The following is a 21,751-nucleotide window of genomic DNA, read 5'->3' as shown; positions in this document are numbered from 1 at the left end:
TGTGCTGGCTTAGGCCTCTCTGAGATACTAAGACATTTATAAACTTGATTGCTGCATTTAATTTCTCGTGACTTGCTCCAAAGGATGTTAGTAGCCACCCATTCATCTGTTACCAGAAACCTCTGTATCTGGGCTGAAGTTGTATGTAAGCATTTATAAATGCCATCTTCACATCGTTACACAAGGCATGCTGTGGCTACTATGGATGAGATTATCTTTTATAAAGAAATTATCGGAAAGTTAATAATGTTAAACAAGAATTGTAAATATTCAAGCAGCAGATATGTTTCTTTGTGTTTACCATATATTGGGCCATGGAGATCCATTAAAATTTTTTACTTTTTTTTTACATATGTGTGGGTGTCAAATCAGGAAAAAGGCTTTAATTTCTTTATGCCTCTTCTCCCTCAAAGCTACCTCCAGTTCTCCGCAGTGGAAGAGGAGCATTTCTGCTGGTTTGGAGAAACTTAAAAAGTTCATCATCAAATTGAGATTTGCAGTCTTTTCATTTAAAAAAAAAGTAATCTGTGAGGCAATTACAGTTACGGAATCCCATGAAGGGTGATTAAGGTCTGTATTAAATGGCTCATGAGGGATTAGCAGGAAGAACAACTATTCCTCAGCTAAGCAGCATGCTAGCAACAGGTGACAGTGGGGTGGGCTGTTTTCGAGGGAAGCCTGAAAGAAGCAGTGTGGTAGGAGCTGTCAAATTACCAGGGAAGCCAGGTGAGCAGGTCTTTTAGTCATCATGCTGCTGGCAAAAGCTGTACTGTGCAGCTTATATGACTGATGTCCTTGGCATCTGAGGTATCTGTGTTAGCCCATGCAGTAGTGGAGAAGGAACAGGTTCCTTCAGAAGTGGACCTGGGATGCTGGCTGCCTTGTAGGGTCATTCCCTAAAGCTCTGGTCTTGCTCAGCTCAGCCAGAGGAGCGATGAGCATAATTCTGTTGGTCTCAGTTAGCAGCCTGCCCTCCAGCTTAGATTTCATTGCCCTAGAAGAACAGATGATTAGGAAAGGAGTTAGGTAAAAACAACTCAAAAAGGTTTCCAGAATGCACACCCTGAGTTGCAGTTTTTGCTTGACCGTGAAGGACGGTCAGAGATGCAAATGTGAATTTACGGCTTCCCTAACTACAAAATCATGTCAGCAGATAGGCTCTGGAAGCATCCTTGGCTCTTTGGGCTGTGTGGTGCTAATGAATGACTTTAGCAGCATTGTTCCTTTTTCCAGAATGGACTCCTCGACTTTGCCTGAAATGGGCATGGACAACTAAGGAACAAACTGCTAATTTGCCCACAGCCAGCCTGTAGCATGAATTTGTTTCCGTTGAAATGAACAGTAAAAAAATCAAGTTTGTTTCCCTTGGAACAGCTGCAAGGTTTAGATATGAGAAGGACCCATATTTTCTATTGTTCTGTAGAAGCAAATTACACTGTTGAAATGAAGAAGAGTTTTCCTAAAACTGTCAGATACGGTCTGCTACATTTTGGGCAGAAACCCAGTATTTCTTTGGTTGCTGTGCCTAGAGATATGGAAACAGGCGGCCGTGGGAGCTGGCAGGGAGCGGGTTCCCACGTGTGTGTGCCTCCTAGACTTGTTCTTGGCTGCCAGAGGATGGACCGGAGATGGATTTCTCTGCTGCAGACAAAGGTGCAAGAAAAAGCCCACAGGAGCTAGCATATAGACACAATAATAACTTTTGGAGCAGGGTTGTTATTCAGCTGTTATCTTTCCCTTTTCATTCTTTTGCCTCCATTTTTAGTTGTTTTTTTTTTTTTAACTTTGATTTTGTTAGCAAAACTTGGAGTTCTGCTGACACCTTGCTGCCAACACAGTTCTTTTGGCAGCTAGTTTCACAGTTTGTGTTATAAGTAATTGTGTTTTTCTATGTCAGTCTAAAAAATGACATTTTTCTTCCTTTCACTGAAGATCACTGCCTCTTGTTTTGTGGTGTAGGGAAATGCTGCTTTCCAGACTGATTACTCCACGCCACGATGACTGGGATATATGGATATTCCCTTTTCTTGCAGTTCTACCTAAGGAAAACAGGGCTGATCTCTTCAATCACTTTTCACAGGGAAGGCTTTCCGTAATTCCAATGACTCTCTCTACCTCTTTCTGAACTCCTCTTATCTTTTCATGCCCATGTAGGATGGTTCATTACCACTGAAGGAAGCTATGTGGTCAATGAGGCTGTGCTCTGGGTTCACTGTAGGCTGTGCCTGTTTTCACAAACCTTTCTAAACACTATTAACAACTCTTTGGTGGTAGTGGTCGTGGTGGGGGCAAGCAATACCCTATGGGAAACATCTGTTTCTATTCCTTTATTTGAACCAGATCTGTAAAATTCAAGTGGGAAGCAAAGGCAGGTGAACAGTGCACAGTCTGGGAATCAGGAGAAGTGATTTATCTTTCATGCATCCATAGCGGTGTCCTAGGGAAAACCACAAATGCAAAATGTGACCGTGTTCATATTTACCATGGTAACAGATCTGTCTTTTAGCTTGTGAAACACTTTTCCCATAAGTAGCATGCCAGTATGCATATGCATGAGTATTCTAATTATGAGAATATGTGATGTGCAGCACTGCACATTTTATCAAATAGTATTCATATATCCATGCTCTGAGTGCATGGTCTGATTACTCTTGATGATTAGACCTCTTGCATTCCCTGGTATTAACAGATAGGAGGAAACAGTAAGATGTGCAATGCCAAAACAGGAAATGGAGGGTTTTAGTCCCAGTAATGGAATTGTGTGTATCAGATTTAAAAAAAAAAAAAAAAAGCTATTCATTGAAACTAGAGCACTTTTTAACCTATCTGACAAAAGATATGAGGGAATAATCTATATGCACAAAACCACCTTTGCAGGAAGGAAAGAAGGCATGATATTAATAGCACGCTGCCTGCTAGCACCTTATCACTGGATTAAGGTTAACAAGCACAGACTGAAGGGTGGTAAGCAGATGTGTGCTTGATTAGCAATTATTTAGGCCTTGTTTGTGTAACCCTTCCTGGCTTGAATTTGCCACTGTGATAGTGCCAAAGGCTATCAAAAAGCATATTCAAAGATGATTCAAAGCATATCACCAGCAGAAGATTCGATTCAAGCTGCTCTAACAGGTGAACTGTATTTAAAAAGGAAAAGGATAAGAAAAAAGGGCTTTAACCCAGAAAACAACACGTGATTCTGGCTAGTTACAGGACAATCCTATGAATCTCCTGCAGATACCTACACTTCTTGTAAAACCTCTCTGTAATTAGGGCAAAAAATGTGTTCTTTTAAAGGTAAATCCTTAACAGCTCTAAGACCTCTCTGATACGTTCATTATGTCTAGGGTCATGAGAGTGCAATTCGTGAACAATTGGGAGTGTTGGAATGTTTATTTAAATATCGAATTTATGAATACATATATACACATATGTAAGAAGGTATATGAATGTATGAATACTTACAAATGTACATTATATATTCAAACCTATATTAAATATATTATTAAACATCCTTATATATATTCAACATAAAAAATCAATTCATATGATTCATATGGATGTACAATTCGTATGACTATATAATTAAACGTACACATATGTTGTTTACTTACATATTTAACCTTTGAAGGTTTATTACAATTTTCAGTGGGAATGATCCACGTTACGAGTTAGGTTACTGCACCTGCTTCATAAAGTCTGAGCTGAATATCCAAAGCGATGGCTGAGTAAGATTTTTCAGGCCGCTAGGATCAACAGCTGTTCACTGGCAGTGCTTTGGTAAAAGAATTGCAGTTTAATGCATGTGTAGTATGATAAGCTTAACCTAATCTTGGAGAGAACATTAAAGATAAGAAGCACTGTTAGTGTCAGTTTATATGTTTAAAAATCGGGACACCCTTTTGTGGTACTGAGGCATCAATTGCATTAGATCTCGACAGTAATAATGTTAATGGCCATGTTTAACATTTATTTTGATGTAGTTTATTGTCCTCTGGTATTCTTTCTCTGCCTTCGGCAAACACATGAATGTAAATTACTGTTTGTTCAGCCAGAGTTTAGAAAAAAATCTCAGTCCACTTTTCTGAAAGAGACTTGTAGCTTCCTGGGGATACTGTGACCAGATGGAGTCACAGGGATAGCCGTGGCTCTGGCGTGCTGTGTGGTGCCCATGCCTATTTTTTGTGTGCTGTTCTAAGACATGTTCTTCCTTTTTCTTGCAGGAGAGCCAGAATTTAAATATGTTGGGAATATGCATGGGAATGAAGCTGTTGGGAGGGAGTTGCTCATCTTCTTGGCTCAGTACCTGTGTAATGAATACCAGAAAGGGAATGAAACTATTATCAATTTGATCCATAACACACGTATCCATATCATGCCATCTTTGAACCCCGACGGCTTTGAGAAGGCAGCATCCCAGGTTTGTAAGGCTGTGAATATATGATTAACTATCGATGTATGTTAACCCGAAGATCAAAATTACAGTTTAATTTAGCAGTTTTACAAATACATGAACTCTGTGGTGATTGTTGAATGGAACACCATTATTGATATATTTTCTAATAGTACGGTAGGCTTGTTCTGTTTAACAAGAAGGATTTTGTACTTGAGCTGGTATCACAGACAGTTTTCCACAAATGGCCATCTTTGTTATAAATGAATCTACTTCATTTAAAAATATAAAGATATTTATGCTTCATGCATGTTCTTTCATCTGAGTTCACTGACTAAACTGCTTCCCGAACAAGTAACTTCTAGGAATATATCACATTTCTGGAGTGGTAGAAAGGGAAAAAGTTGGTGTTTCCTTTAAAAATATTGTCAAGTAAATACATTTATATGAATTATTCACATCCATTAGTTCTTGATTTCAAAAGAAGGAAACTCTGTGAGCCATCTTTTTATTAAAAACAGCTTTGATTCTAAATTTCCGGCATAAGGTGATTTAGTTTAGCTATTAGTCAAGAATATTTAGCATGTAACTTCTGATGAAGACTCAGTCAAGAAACATATTAATGCACAGTTAGCATTTGGAGGCCAATCAGGACCCTGATACGTTGGGTTTCTAGTGCGTATTATGTTCTAAAGGAAAATGAGATTTTTCTTGATCAGCAAGGCGTATTGATTTTTTTTTTTTAATATGGAAATGTTGATTCTTTTTACGTGACTATTTATGGTTAAATAAGTCAAACCTGATTAAGCTCTTCATTAAACTGATTCTTGCGAAAGCTTTAAAAATCCCACCGTCAGACCTCTTTTAAACCATGTCCAAGATGATGTCTCCCTCTAGTGGCAATAAAGCAGAAGCTGTCCTCAAATTGGTGCCATATTTCACTTGTTCGAAATCTCACTGTAGAGATTCAGTAATACGATTTGAAACTTTCTCTCTTTAGTCCAAGTACATTTGCTTTTACAATATTTCTTTAAAAATTACTTATTATCTATAGTATAATTTTCTTCAGTGCTGCTGTTATTCTAATTTAGCAGCATCTTGACTCTATAAACAGTGTGTGACAGTAGATTTAATATACCCCAAGACTAAAACCAAAAATCAAACTAAACCTATTTTACAGAAATACTGAAAGCTCAGAGAGACAAGCTAGGGAAAACTATGCACCCTCAAGGCATTTCCTTAAAGCAAAACAAAACCTATTGTAAAGAAGTAGCTTAAAGAAAAGATTCTGTAAAACTTCGCGCTGCATCTTTATTCAGTGCCACCCTTGCAGTGAATGAAGCTGACAGTCACTGCAAAAATAAAAATATAGATTAAGGGAAAGAAAGATTAAGGTCCTTCTTTATCCTGAAGCCATTTAGAGGAACTTTGAAGCAAATGCAAATGTTCCTTGCAGCTGGCAGATACATCTGCAGCTGCCTTGAGGCTCACTGAAATGAGGTCTGTAAGTCAAAAGTATGTGTGTGAGGCAATGGGGAAAAGCCAGGTCTCAGGGGAAGACTCAGCAGGCACAAACTGGGCAGGCTCTGGAAAATCTGATGTTGCTGGTAATTTTGCCCATCCTTAGTCTAGATCTGCCATGATGGGAATGATCATCTCCTCTGAGACAGTGAAATAGAGTTTGGTTTTGTTCCTGCAGAGCTCTAGGAAGACATACAAGTCACTCGGCTGTTGGTGCTCCAGTTTTTACTCCCACACGATCCATTCTTGTTCTTGAGAACAGGAGAAATAAAACCATGATGTGAATTTACACGGGTAGATATACCCACATAAGGGTTGGTGCCTCAGCTCATTAATCTTCCATTTTCCTTTCTCTTTCTGCTTCTTTTCCTCATTTAGCCCGGTGAACTTAAAGACTGGTTTGTTGGTCGAAGTAACGCCCAGGGAATAGATCTAAACCGAAATTTCCCTGATCTGGATAGAATAGTTTATGTTAATGAGAAAGAAGGTGGCCCAAACAACCACCTGCTGAAAAACATGAAAAAGGCTGTGGACCAGAATCCCAAGGTAAGTAAGGGCTGTATAGCCAGTCGCTTGTGTGCCCATATCCTCCATTTTATGCAACAGACATGCAGCAAACCCTAGGAGCTGTGTATGCAGTCTTTATGTGATTCATGTTCTTGAAACTATTTTGTTCATTTTTTTTTTGTCGCATTCATCTGATGGCTTCTTGTAGTAAAACCTTTTGATCTGTATTGGTTAATCAATTCCTCATTCAAAACATACTTTGTTTTTAAGGATAGGGATTGTGTAGCCTTCTCCCTTGGTCTGAATAGATTCTTGCAGATATTCAGCATTTTACCATTGCCAGAAATTCACTGTTATATTGTGTGTGATTACACTGTTGGCTAGATAACTGTTCTCACATATAATGTGCATTTTTGTTAAGCCTAAGACTTAAATGTATTTTCACATCCGGAGTTTTTTTTTTTTTTTTTTTAATCTTCTTGCATTTACCCCCCCAGGTTCAAATTATTAAACAAAGTAATTTTACTTTCAGTGCATAGAATTAGACTACATCCTACCAACATATATTTTAAATTCTTTTCTTTGGTTTTAAATTTGATATGCTTATTTTTAGCCATAATAAAAGGAGAAAAATAGTGAGATAGCTCTGTGTGGGGGGTCTCACTCTGAACTAATTTACACCAGTTTCAAGACTGATGTGAATCTACTTAGATTCTGATGTAAAAGACTGATCCAGTTCTCTATGAAGCCAAAATAAAAATGCTGTTCATTTAAATGCTTGCACAATATGTATGATTATAGCTAAGCCAAGTATATGTAAGTAAATAAGTCTCTACGCTGAATAATCAAATTTTTACTGTTGATAATGCTATTTTGTTGTAGCTTGCTCCTGAAACAAAAGGTGTCATTCACTGGATTATGGATATTCCCTTTGTGCTCTCTGCCAATCTTCATGGAGGAGACCTTGTTGCCAACTACCCTTACGATGAGACTCGGAGTGGTGTGTAGTTACGAGTTAATATGAAAGAGCAAGAGATATAAATACTTTATACTTTAAAAATTATATATATATATATATATATATATTATATTATATTATATTATATTATTCTATACGTACATAAATATATGGATCTATACTTACTACACTGCTACCTGAGATTCACTTGTAAACATCATATCACGGCATTGTAATGACTTAGTTTAGTATTAATAGTCATTAATTAAAATGACGTATTTAAAGCTAGTCACCGTATGACCATGTTGTCTATTTTTAAAGACAGATAGCTTGTTTCAGTAGAGTTACATTACAAAAATGATGTAATACCTGAGGGAATCATGGTCCTTCATGTATTTAATGAAGTAGCTTAGGTCTTAAATTAGCTGGGCTGTTTATACCCTGCTAAATGAAGCCAGAGAGATGTATCTAGGCTGTCTGTATGATCTAAGGTTTATCTTCTTGAGCCTTTAAAAGGTGAATTTCTGAAAGTGATTGTATGCTGATAAAAACAACTATCATTGTTTCTACTTTTTCAGTAGTGATCACATAAAAAGAAGTGTCTCTTTGTGGCACAGATGTTATCATTTAGCCCATAGTAGTATGGGCACATGACTGAAGTGATTTGATGGTATTGTTACTGATGACTTTCTTCAATATACTCTTGTACAGTTTAATTGCAAATCCTCTTAAGACCAGATTTTAAAAATCTCTAGGGAGACACACTTTTCTATGTACCATGTTCTTAAAAGAATCCAAAGCCTAGAATGTAGATTTCTGGTGCACTTTGAAATTAATATTTTCATATAAATCACCTTAATAATGGGACAACTTGATACAGGCAATTGATTAAGGATTGGGGACATGTTAATGTTATTTAAATAATGCAATATTTGTTGATGGTGCTGTAGGAAACTTACCATTGTACAGGGAATTTCCAAGCATCATCTTGCTGTGCAGTACTGTTAATCTAGGTTGTGACCCCAGCCTGTGACTTCATTTTTAATAATCCTTGTTCCTGGACCATTTTTTCCTCCCTAGGCAGTGCTCATGAGTACAGCTCCTGCCCTGATGATGCTATTTTTCAAAGCCTGGCTCGCAGTTATTCTTCTTTTAATCCCGCCATGTCCGATCCAAACAGACCACCGTGTCGTAAAAATGATGATGACAGCAGCTTTGTGGATGGAACGACTAATGGCGGTGCATGGTACAGCGTCCCGGGAGGTGAGACCCGTGGCTGGGGGTTCAATGTCATGGGTGGTTATTTCAAGCTTGAGTTTTCACTCTGGGAACTTATTCCCACAGACAGGAATACCACAAGGTTATCCACAATTTTTGGTCTGGTTAAGGGTAGATCAAAGGCTGATCACTCACCACAGTGCATCAACAAAATCTCACAAAGCTCATCATGATTCCTATTCAAATATTCCTCTTTTATTGCTTTGTCTACAGTATTTCTTCATTCAAACTTCAGGTCATTGCAAATGTAACAGTTCTGCAGTGGGCGAGCAATTGCTGTGTTATCATGATGAGGGTTTAAGTTAAAAAAATAACCCCCCCCCTAACAAACTCTGATGAGAGATAACAGGCTAATAACCATTCATTTTAACCTCAGTAACGGAAGTATCCATCCTTGGAAGATGTAGGAAGGCTTTGTGGCCAGTGTTGAAGATAATGGAAGAATGGAAGTTTGTCCTTTGATTTCCATGGGAACAAAATCCAGCCATGAAGATAACTTGCATCTTTACACTTCTTGGCTTAATTAGTGCTTGATTCATGTCTAGGTGGTGTTTCCCTAGACTTTGGCAGAGCCTTTTGTGCTAAGAGGACCAGCAGAGCTACTGCGGTTCCTTGAAAACTGATTTTCAAGGAGAAGTCTGTCTGGGAGTGTAGCTTGAAGTCAGAGCTTTCGTTCCTTTTCAGTAAAGTTTTTGATATTTCATTTTCTTTGTAAATGGAATCAAAGCAGATTTGGGAATAAGTAGATTCTCAATCAAGCAGAGTCTTCTGTGTTGCTAAACTCAGTTGAAACTTCAGGTGAAAATTTGGCTGGAGATTTCTGAGCTGGAAACTCAGCGTGGAATGGTTTGTCTGCACGTTGGCTTTGTTGATCTGTAGCAGATAACTTTGAACACACATACCAGTATTACTGTTTGCTTTTATCTTAATACTCAAGGTAACGGTCTCTAAATGAATTATAAATTTTTATGTGGAACGAGTAGGAATCTCTCAAAGTGTTGGGTAGTTTCAGTGATAGTCTAACCAGGCTTCTCAGGGGCAGCATGTTTCCTCTGCTGTGGTACCAGTGTCAGGGACTAGCTGTGACATAAAATGTTGGCATTTCTGAATACTGTTGAAAAGCAAGCGCCTTTGTGTGAAGCTTTCCACAGCCTTTGATTTGGAACCATTAAAAGCACCCTTTACAAAATGGTGTTTGCATAATTGAAAAAAAAAGCTGAATTTGAACAAAATATTAAAAGGTTTAACTATTAAAATTTGTTTCAATTCAGTCCAAAAATATTAAATATTAACTATAAAAATGTGGACATGTTTAACTTTTAGCTTTTTTCCTTAGGAAAATATTATCCATTGTTTTGATGAAATGCTTTTATTCTGACTAAACTACACATGCCAAAGGCACATTTTTCCATTGGAAAAAAATTGTTGGAAAGCTTGAATTATGTCTTCTTTTTGGATCTTATTTTAAGTTAGACTGGAAATTCCCCAAGGGAGTCCTTTCTTTTTCTCATGTATTTGTACAGAAATTAGTAGAAAGGAATCCTAGTGCTGACCAGGATCTATGATCTTAAGATGGTGTAGCTAATAAAAAATGGAAAGGTGACAATAGACTGTGGACCATACAGTATGAATCTATTTTGTTGTTGTTTTTTCCCTCAAGTGTAAAAACCAGCTGGCAAGCTGTAACTGTTGACCGAAACCTTCATGCCAATAATTGCCACAGGCCAACTTAAGAAATAAAAAAACAACAACAAAAAATAATGAAAACAGTTCTCTTGTTTCTATGTCTAGGGCTAAGGAAAATAACTAAACATTGCCTAGTTCAAGATTTTCTTGGAAGCTTTATTCTGGAAAGCTAGCTGACATTTTGCTATCCATATGATAATGCACTCAAAGTTAGTGGTGAAAGCTATTGAAAAGCTATTTGTATTGCTGTAGGAAAAGTATTTAATTATATATCCTTACTAGAGGTTAGAATTTATCAGGAGGAAACTCTCTGGAGACCTTGTCTATTCAGTGTCTGCTCTGGTCCTGAGCTAAGGTGGCTCTTCCCTGCCTTTGCACCTTTGGGGTTGCTGTGGGTTTCTTCTGGGGCCTGTGAGCACCTACAGGTTTGGTGCTATCCCTGTGAGATCTCTGTGGACTGAACAGAGGCAAAATAAAATGGGAATTGACACAGCTGTGTAGAGAAAGAAGAACTGGAGCAACATGACAGGGAACAGAGGTAGAAATTAGATGAGATTGGTACTGGAGCTGTGTTTGGTGTCGAAAGGAAAGCATGGCTTTAGCAGAGCATTAGCAAGGAAAGGGAAAAGGAGAAAGTGGGGGATGGCAGAGCTAAGTGAGAAGCTGTGGTCTCCGAGATGCTTTCTTTGATAGTACCTCATCAGACTAAGAGCTCTAACCCAGGAGGAGCTGATTTTTCTTTCTAACAAGTTACTAAAGTCAATGTTGGCCTATAAAGCTTGTTATGGTGGTCCCAGTTGTGCTGCATCCATTTCTTTGCCCCTGCCCTTCTCCCACAGGTGGAGCACTTCTACCTTCTGTGAAAAACAGCACTGCTTGGTGGGCCTGTGGCAGTCTTCATATGTATGCAGAGATAATACGTTGGTGGCTCTCTTGTATGAGTATAGGTTGTTTTTGCATGTATTTTTCTGAGTATCTGGGTTCTTTCAGTAGGAAGACTGGATGTATGGTGGCAGAAGCATCTGGTAGCAGCCCTTCCCTCCAACTGGAAGTAAGGATGTCCCCTCCATTGCATTTGTGTTTTTTCCTTACCCTCTTGGAAATCTCAGGACTTCCGTGTCAGCCGCAGGCAAGGTGGCAATTTTCCTCTCAGGCTTTGAGGTTTTTGGGTGGAGAGAGCAGATGAAGTATAGGAATATATGACACTTGCGTTGTCTCTTGATACAGTTTTCTGTGAGATTTCTCTAACCATTTGCTGTGTAGTAATTACTTTCTTCTGTGCAGCAGGAGCACAGAGGCAGTCAGCTCCCACAATGGCATCTTTGTGCTAAATCTGAGACCATGATACCTGTTACACTTGTTTTGCATTAGTTGTCATCTGTAATTAGTTGATCCTTGTAGGTTTTTCAGAGAGCAGGAAGCAAAAGCAAAGAGGTGGTTTTTCTGTTTTTAGGAAAGGCCCTTTTAAGCCATCAGACCCCAGGCAAAAACAAGCCTATACATAAAATCTGTGCTAATTTTAACACTGGTCTCCTCGTCAGCATGTAATTAATGATTTCACTTATGCACAAGAAAGCCAAATTAAGTTTGCACAGACAGCTTTAATTTTGGCATTTTCTTAGTTGTTGAGTGCATAACTTTTCAACACCAATAATGTTTTTTTTAAATGTACATTTTGTATGGAATATCTATTTGGAAATATAAATGAGAAGAGCAGATAGCGATGAAGTACTAGCTGGCCATATGCGTGTTCTGGTAGCCATATGTGTGTTCTGCTTGTTCTGTCATAGAGCATCACCTGAGTCTAATCAGATCTTTATGTCATTACAAAAATAGCATTTCAAAGCAGCTTCCACTGCAGTGTTTGTAGGCTATTGTTTAAATGTCTTTTTAACTTCAGATGATCTTAAATCACCCTTGGCACTCCATTCATTCTTAACTTCAATTACCCTTCATGTTACCAGATTTGGAAGCAATACTAAAGAACATTTCTTTAGGATTTTATAGAAGCATGTAGGAGGCACATGTTCTCCACATTCTCCACAAGGCTCTGTCCTGTCCTGCTAGAAGTTACTGTCTTCTGATGTGTGGAAGTGGTCCTAGCTTAGTGTTGTAGTTTGTAATTCATAGTCTAGGCAATTCTGATGCCTGGATGCCAGGAGCACCCCCGTGCACTCCACTTTCTTTTCAAAGGTTGGAGTTCCTTTTGTAAAAGCTGAATAAATGTTTTTTGTCCTGTATTCTGTGCTTATTTACATAAGTACTAATGCAGGGAAACTGTAGTCCTTTAGAACAGTGCAACAGAGGAGTGTTTGTGTTGCTCAGTTGCAAAGAAAAATAATACTTGTGGGCAGCAATGAAGGGTGTGAATCTGAGTTATATCTGAGGTCTGCTAAGCCTTTCTGATCTTCAGAATGGTTCCTGCTAAAGTGCAGGAAAATAAGTTTTGCTGTCCTTTGTTAAAATGAGAGGCTTTGGGAGTGTGGTGATGTGCATGCATGTGACACATGCCATGTGCATGACAAGGAGGAATAGGGCAGTAATAATGGATTCAGCCACTTTTCACAAAACTTGAAACTATATTTCTGCTGTCCTTGAGGAAGTAGGGTGTCCCTGGTATCACCTTGCTTTGGGAGGGAAGAGGGAGAAACTTCCTGAGAACTGGAGCAGCAATGGTCAAGAGCTGTTGGCATCACAGTAAATTACATCATGCGTTTTGGCTTCCAGTTCTTCTCTTCATGGTTTCGTGTAGAAGAAAGGCAAGAATCAAGAAAAACAACATTATCTGGTGTCTGGAACATACGCCTGGCAGTCAGCACTGCTGTCAGGATTTTACTCATGACTCTCTTGCTCTCTTGCTGTGTGCTGGTGAATGGTCCATCTTGCATTGTGTGTGGTGGGACATCAGAGCCGGCCCTTCCTGCAGCACCATTTGTCCTAATTTTTCAGCCATATAAAAAGGCTTAGAAATAAAAAGCTTTAGGGAGTCTGAACAGTCCCTGCTCCTATCAGTAGTTAGGAGTCGACGTGCCTGGTTGGCAGAAAATAGACTCTTCACCCATATGTGTTGGCAAATTCCCACCTGACTCAATCTGTTTGCTGCCTTCAGTGTTCTCTTTTGGGTATGACATCAGGTCTCTGGGCATTGCTGTGCACAGCGCCAGTGCTTTGGTAAGGAGACTACATTAGGTCTCATACTTAACTTGAATGAGGCAACACAAAGCTAAACAAAGTAGCTGCTTTTAAATCCTTTGGTGACCTCCATGGGAATGCTCAAAATGCTTGGTAGCTTTTTTCTTTTCAGCCCCCCATTCGTGAGTCCACTGATTTTGCTAGATACCTAGACTGGGAAGGCAAGTATCATCTGTATCAGCTTCTGCAAGGAATGTATTTGTAACCCCCTTGGGGACAGCCACATTCCCACTCCAGCTGCTTGATCCACTTAAAAAATTGTCTTGGTTTTCTGTTGACAGATTTGCAATAGGCAATATTCCCATGTAGCCAGATGAGTGCCTCAGAAGTGCAAAAGAGTATGTCGTTCCTACCAAGTTTTTATGCCTAGAGATGATACTACTGTATATATATTTTTAAATTCATATGATTAAAGTTGCATTAATAATGAGGTTTCTCTTATTGCATTGAAGGCTATCTGGTATTTCTTTCACAGAGCCTTTGAGTGGGTGGGAAACACTCCTACCTACGGAAAAAAAATTAATAGGATGTTTGCCTTTTTTTTTTCTTTGTGGAAAATCATAAATATTTGGTATTTATTTACTTTGGAACGATGCAAAATCCACCACTAACTCTCTTCTCTGGCATTGCAGGAATGCAGGATTTCAATTACCTCAGCAGCAACTGCTTTGAAATCACAGTGGAGCTTAGCTGTGAAAAATTCCCACCTGAAGAAACTCTGAAGGGCTACTGGGAGGACAACAAGAACTCTCTCATTAATTACATTGAGCAGGTAACAAAAAAGAGGATGGGAAAACTCTAGTTATTGTATGTGAAACTTCTGAACTTTGTGCTGTGTGAATATCTAATTCTAAATCTTGTATTAATCTGATTGGTACTCCATAGTTCTTACATGTCTCTGTAAATAAATCCTGTGTGATCTTTCTAAACATGTGGAAGAAGAGAGGAAAAAAAAAGTTGTATAGTATGGAGTCATCCCACCTTACTTCATCTGTTACAGATATATAACTTAAATGATGTATGTTGGCCTTCTTAATGAAGAGAAATACACATCTCCAGCGTATAATTCATCCCACCAGCGCTGATGTGTACACTAAGAGGAGATGAATTGCCCTCTACAGATAGCAAAGTGTTTGTACAGAACATAGGATATGAATCAGTCTGGATGTACAGGCAGCCTAGATGATGAGGTTGGGCTATAACTGCCTGGCAGTTCAGTATATTGTCAGGGGACATCTGTAATCCCTGTTTTGTAGATACTCCTCTGCTCTCTGATTACATGAGCTGCTGACACTGAATGTAGAGCTTTTCCTGTGATTAAAATGAGTGATTCAATTAAAAATGATACAGAGTCTGGTTAGAATTTTAAAGCACTGTTATGAGTTTAGATAACCTTGTGCTAATGGGTTGTTACAAGTTAAGACTCCTGAAATAGATCTCTGTGTGAGGTTTTTTTTTTTTTTTTTTTAAGGATTACATGCCAATGCAAACAGGCTGAACTGAAAAGATGATTCCAAACACTGTGGCAATTTCAAATGGCTGTAATCCAGATTTAGATTAGTTAGAGACTGCAAATATATCTGGCTTCATTAATGGCTACACACCTAGGATTGTGAAATCAGAAACACACTTTGTTAGCAGAGCTGGTCAAGTAACACAGTAATTTCTTTAAGAATTTATTTGTGCAGAAATGCTTTAGTTAGCCAGAAATTTGAAATATTTGACTATTTGAAATGTTTGAGTTGAACAGTTTTGGAAGTTGTATTTAGGGTGAAGAACAAGCTTTATCTGCACTGGAATTTATTATGGGACCCATGTCTCAGCTATCTAGACATTGTTGAGCTCCTTAGTGTATGGGTTAATTTTTTCTGAGTCATGGAAAACTATGGTGTCACTGCATTTTCAAAATTACTAACATGTAAGAGATTAATTTGCCAACTTCCTTTGCTCCTGTGGAGCTGCTGGCGTTATCCCCAAAGCTCAGATGGTCTATCTGGCATTGTTTTTATCCTCTTATAGGGTAAGAGGTTCAGCCCCATGCTCCAGCTCCCCAGTGACTGCCGAGGACAGTGCAAATATGTACTTTCTGCTTTTCTCAGCTGATCTGTGTCAGGCTTCTGCCACAGTGTAAACTGGAGGAATCTGGTGAACTAAATTTTAGCGGCTGAATACATCATAGAGCTTCTTAAAGGAGAACATCAAAATCTCAAACAACAAAAAAATAAAAATACGTGTGAGCCAGAAATCTTTTCAAATGCCACAGAATCAAAGCAAATCCCTAACTCCCCAGCATTTCCCTGCTTAATTTCCAGGCTCCCAATAAGATGCCTGTCTGCACAAATTCAAAACTTCCCATTCTGCCTTGTGTTGAGAGCTTCTCTGTGGAAAGGTGCTTGTCTCTGAGGAGCTCAGTCTGCTTTCAGACCAAGCTACAGGAATACCGGCAGGATTGTCTCCCCACACACTGCAGTCAAATCAGTGCTTTAGTTGTGTATATGCTGGGAACAGATGGGTTAGATAACTCTGATGTTTACTGGGCAGAGTAAGAAGTGATTGTAAACTTTGGTCCCTGCTCTCAGGTTGTCTTACCCTAAACATTAGGGCCACTGCTATTACGCCTTTGATTTCAAAGAAAGCAGGGAATCTGGTTCAGTTTTTAGAAACTGAACAGATAATGTTTTAAGATGGAGATCCCAAAAGCTCAGTGCATGCCCTGCTGCAGCCGGGAGAACGCTGCCCACGAGGCAAGAAGGAAGTAGGACATGACCCACCATGGCCTCTCTCTTGGAGGCCACATGGGGAGTGCTGTGGCTCCAAGTGACCCCAGCTCAAAGACCTGGGAGCTTTGGGTGCTCAATGCAGAGAGCTCAGGCATCTCACACAAGGTCCTGGATTGCTCATGCAAGTCCAAGTATCTGCATAACCTTGTTAATGTGTAATTTTTAAGCTGTTGTGTCCATTTTTAGCCCTAAATTCTTGCAGCTGATGAAGCCTTAAAAACAAAAAAGAAGTAATTTCAGACTGTCTTTCATAACTTTTCAGCACATTTATTAATTCCCCATGAAAAATACTTTCAAATTAGTGTTTGTGATTTGTGATTTGCTCCCTGTTTCTGAGAAATGTTTGCATAATGCAGAGAAATTAGTATAACTATCAGCTGATTTTTTACCTCATCACTGTTTGTGCCATTATGATGTTTAATAATGATTATACATAGAAAATTCTATAGTATATATTATCAATATTAATATTTTATATATATATATATATATATATATATATATATATACTTGTTAATAATTATCCTTGATAGTTGTTGAAATGTAGACTGGGATCCGTAGCATGCATCCTTAGATATATCAGTATATTTTACTAATCAAAATGCCCTTTCTTGAGAACTGTTAAATAATTTCTCATGTGCTTCTGCTTTTATTTAATTATTTTAGATCCATCGAGGAGTGAAGGGGTTTGTTAAAGATCTTCAGGGCAATCCAATAGCAAATGCTACAATTTCTGTGGAGGGGATAAGCCATGACATTACATCAGGTGAGTGCTGGAATATACTGCTATATCCTCTGCTTCACAAACTAGAGCCATTTAAGATCTTATTTAGCTGATGCCTTAAGGTGTTAAAATTTTGAAGCTAGAAAAACATATTGTGCCTCAAGAAGCTTGTTATCGGCAGGATTTCATGAATATTCCTCCAGTAGCTTGCTCTCAAACAAGCTGAAGACCGGTTGTTGGGAGTTAATGGATCTCCAGAATGGATTGGTTCTGATGGCTCTTGGTTATTCATGCTTGGTTTTTCTACTGATTTGTGGTGCAAGTAGTGTTTCACAACTCTGCCAGAATTTAAAGTTCTGTTGGCAGTGCTGTTTTGAGTTGAAAGCCTAAATTGCAGTATAAAACTTGTATTACGATGTGATCATACCTTTTCATATGTAAATTCTTGAAAGATTTTCAGGTCAATTCTCTCTGCTGTTTACAGTTATGTGATTTTTTCTTTCTAGAAGGGCAGTTCTAAGAGAGACAAATGTCATGTTGGTGTTTATAGAAAATTGTGTCACCTCTTGGGTGGTATTGTGCTTTATTCTATGAATGAGTTCAAGGTAGTTTGCACAGTGCCAACTTGCAGACTTCCCTCTGGACCATGTATTCTTATACTAAATGTTATTTTGTTGTTGTTACTGTTTTTACAAGATACTAATTAGAAAAACAATAATAAGATGATGCATAAAGCACTGGCGTTTTACAATATGATCATTTAGCCAATGATCTGTCTCACTGTACTGTTACAGAGGTGCAGAACACAATGATACAGGACAGGTAGACCCTCAGTTGGCTTTGATTTGTGTTTTTTCTCACATCACCTACAAATAGGGCGGCATTTCTGCAAAACAGAAACATTAGCCACCTTCTTTCACTATATATTAGACAGCAAAAGGTATAAAGGCTGGAAATAAATTTTAAGGGAATAAGCTTTGCAGAGATACTTTGAAGTATGAGTGAGTGATACATAGAATACTATACCTCACACTTCTGTGGTACAGAAAGGTATTGTAGTGAATCCCCTTATATTATTGTGTCTGTATATGCCTGGAAGTTGCATATTGTCAAAACACTGAGGAAAATAACTATTTAAATTTTTGCACATTTGAAATGAAGGATAGATCTTCTTTTCTTCCTTTTTTTTTTTTTCTTTTCTCTTTCTCCTGCTCCTTTGTTCATGACTTAAAATTCATCTTTGTTTCATTGCCAGGAAGTAGAACAGATCATTATCGTTGCTTTGTAGCAGTGTTTGCTTTTCCTTTTGTTGCATAAAGAAAAAAGTCTGAGGACAGCTGGCCTGACTACTAACATTTTTTGACCGTGCAAATTGCAGATATTTAAATAATATTTCCCCGAGCATGGACAAGTGTTTTGAATAGCACTGCTAACTGGACTTTACAATAATTTGTCATGCTTTCTGAAGTTCTGTGTGGAGACAGACATTCGCAATATTAGCCTGTGACAAATCAGATGATTGGCCACTCCTTGTGCACAGAGGATCAGATTCTTTGTGGAAACGGTAGGGACTCATTTCAGAGAACAGGATTACGCATTTTTATTCTGTGGCAGAGAAAGATTGTCTGCAGTAACAGTCAGTGCAGCAGGAGCCCTTCTTTGACCTCAGTGGATCAAGCTTTCATTTCTTTTTTCAGTTAAATGGAAGAAAAAAAGTCCCAGACATTGCCTGGATACCGAAACCTGTAGGTACTGATACTTTCAGGGGTGACACATGGAATATTCCAGGAAATGAGCATTTATAGATGTCTCTGCAATATAACTTGAGAAAAGTAATCTTGTTTGTTTGAATTTGGGGAGAATAAAATTTATTTACATTTGGATTTCCAGAATATTGAAGGACATAAAAAACCATTCTGCATTGCAGACAAACTCAGATGCTTGAAATTGGCCGTGCATTGGTGGAGTGCTTCTAAGCAAGGCTCTTGTCCCACATTGTTCTTTTCTTCAGTGTGCTGGAGAGCCTTCAACCTCAGAAGGCAAAATCTTTCATGGGGGCTTCAGCACAACTTCAGAGTTAAAATGCTTGTTTTGATTACCTGAAAAGAAGGAAGTCTGTAGTGATACATTTATACAGCCCTTACAGAAAAATTCTTTCAGCCAGCCAAAAGAAGAGGGCTGACAGGAACACAAAAGATGCTGACAAGCTAGACAGTCCCTTTTCCTTGGCTGCATAACTAGTTTTATACATATTTATGTGGTTTTATTTTTTCTTATTCTCTACAGCCAAGGATGGTGATTATTGGAGACTGCTTGTGCCTGGAAATTACAAACTTACAGCCTCGGCACCAGGTTATCTCGCAATAACTAAAAAAGTAGCTGTGCCCTTTAGCCCTGCTGTCATGGTAAGTGTTCACGTGTATGTCAGTTAAGCATCTATTATGGCAAAAAAGAAAAACTCTCTCTCTTTTTCCCCTTCATGGTATGTGTGTAATCAGGAGGTTATTTTTCAGAGTATTACCAATATATGCTATTTTAGAAGACAGTCTGGAAATCTGCTTTTCTAGTATGTGCTGTGTAAGCCATTGAGAGTAGTCTCATTTTAAACTCATTTCATTTCCTTACAGTCTTATTTAAAGCAAGCTGACACAGAGAAGGATAATACTGAAATATTTGTACTTTTTTTATTAGTGGATGTATGACTAGGAGATCAAATAGAAGACTACAGCATAGCTCTAAATTGTGTGACGTAAAGAGTTAAGAGATGTTGAGGTTTTCATTGAGAGTTAGTATTTGTAGTCTATATTGTCAGCTGACTACCTGCATAGGTTAAAAACGATGTTAAGCTCAGGACTTGTTAGTGTTAGGTCAGAGGCTGGACTCGGTGATCTTGGAGGTCTCTTCCAACCTAGATGATTCTGTGATTCTGTGATTCTGTGAACTCAGAAAGCAACTCAGAAAGATAGTGATGGAGCATGTATGGTGAATAAGACTTAGCTCTGTTTGAGAGTTCAGAAGCATTTTTAATTCATCCTCCGTACAAGTGTGGATTCCTCGCATAAAAATCAAAATAGGTGCTTATTTCTGTAGAGTGTATCATACAGGAAGATGTACATTATATCTACACTAGTGAGCCATATGTCAGAAGAGCTCCCTGGATTTTCCTGATGGCATAAAATAGAATACATGTTTTGATATTCTGGGAGTCTGCACTGCTAGGTGTTAGACAGCAGAATGCTGACGAGACACATTATTATATGCTAGAAGATTTATGTGCCTGACTACTATTCGATTTTTAATTTCCTTGGCCCATATTTTTTTAGACAAGTTTTTAGACGAGTCAAGGACTGGTCAGATGTCTACTTTCTTTTGGAAATTTTGTTATACATCTGTGTGCAGTTTTAGATGAGTTTATTGTACTGATATGCAAGTGTTGCACATATTAAAATCAGCCCCATATTTATATCATATTTAAATAGCTTGAAATAGGAAGTACCTTCCGAAGGCTCATGGCTATGTGAAACAACAGCTTTCAATAAATGACTCTTCAAAACATCCACTTTTCTCTCTGTCTCTTACTGAAGTTTTTGTTTGTTTCTCTTACTCAGGTTGATTTTGAACTGGAGTCGTTGTCTGAAAGAAAAGAAGAAGAGAAAGAAGAGTTGATGGAATGGTGGAAGATGATGTCAGAAACACTAAATTTTTAAACAAAGATTTTGGCTTTACAGCCTTGAATCTATTATATGTTGATTTAGTATATCGTACTGTGGAAAGTCCCTATATTTTAGATTTTGTGCACTTCACAATAATTAACTTTGTTTTTTCAGTCATCTTTTGATTAATATGAATAAAAATAACTACTAAACTCCTAGGTAGATACAGAAGTTATTAATTTTCTTTCATATTGTTATAGAAAATCTACTCTTATATACAAATCAGAACAAAATGAGTGAATGTGTCTGCAGCCTATATGGAAGTACAATCTGTTGTGTATTATGTACAAGTTCAGAATATGTAGGTTAAATCTTGGTTTAAAAATAAATAAATAAATAAAAATGCTGTAGTCAATTCCCAATACTGCCAGAAATATTTGACAGTGCATAGTAGTAGATGGTGCTCTTTACTGAGTTCCATAATGAATGTTATTGAAAAGATTTATAATAGCAGTGCGGTGGTGTAATGATGTTTTACAAGGATTAAAATACAGTATAATATTTTGTATGTTTCTGGTGTTGGGGCTATTTAAATACATAAGAAACATAAGCTTCTGGCTTCATTTTAATAAGCAGAAAGAATCTGCATAAGTTCTTTTATTGAAGATGGCATGAAATGAATTCAGGAAATAAAAGAGCTTTATTCCTTAAGCTGTTAATGACATTTCAAGATCAGGTTTTAATTATTTCTCATTACTTAATAACCAAATTAAAAATTTTGAATGGACAAAGGAGAAAAGTCTGTGTATCATGTTAATATGCTGCTTATATTTGTTTTACAGCAACAAAAATAGAATTTCAGGTGATGTCTATTTAAATTAGATAACTACTTTTTCAACAATCTCTAAACGTATCAGTGGTGTCTAGATAATCAGCCAGAAGTTCATATGCTCACTGAAAGCTACCAAAGCTTTACACAAAGTTTAGACAACGAACCGAGAATTACAGAGGACATGCATTTAGTCTCAAAAGCCAAGAACAGTTTTGTTTCCAACTTTGTTT

At 37.9% G+C, this 21,751-nt stretch overlaps 1 protein-coding gene across 2 annotated transcripts in view; it reads left to right on the top strand.

Annotated features, from left to right (window-relative positions):
* Window positions 1–21,086, top strand: part of CPE (carboxypeptidase E) — a 55,246-nt gene extending 34,160 nt beyond the window's left edge. The window contains exons 1-9 of one of the 2 annotated variants that reach the window (XM_040555792.1): window positions 3,264–3,294; window positions 4,221–4,417; window positions 6,290–6,457; window positions 7,301–7,418; window positions 8,457–8,639; window positions 14,165–14,304; window positions 16,979–17,078; window positions 19,323–19,441; window positions 20,645–21,086. In XM_040555792.1, coding sequence (XP_040411726.1) covers window positions 3,279–3,294; window positions 4,221–4,417; window positions 6,290–6,457; window positions 7,301–7,418; window positions 8,457–8,639; window positions 14,165–14,304; window positions 16,979–17,078; window positions 19,323–19,441; window positions 20,645–20,743 — 1,140 coding nt within the window. In that variant the 5' untranslated portion in view covers window positions 3,264–3,278 and the 3' untranslated portion in view covers window positions 20,744–21,086. Of the gene's footprint in view, window positions 1–3,263; window positions 3,295–4,220; window positions 4,418–6,289; window positions 6,458–7,300; window positions 7,419–8,456; window positions 8,640–14,164; window positions 14,305–16,978; window positions 17,079–19,322; window positions 19,442–20,644 lie in introns of those variants that run through there. The other variant, XM_040555791.1, reaches the window with a different exon arrangement.
* Window positions 21,087–21,751: the final 665 nt, after the last annotated feature.

This window comes from Cygnus olor, chromosome 4, assembly GCF_009769625.2.
Source record: "Cygnus olor isolate bCygOlo1 chromosome 4, bCygOlo1.pri.v2, whole genome shotgun sequence".
NCBI lineage: Eukaryota > Metazoa > Chordata > Aves > Anseriformes > Anatidae > Cygnus > Cygnus olor.
This window is presented reverse-complemented; position numbering and strand designations above follow the sequence as displayed.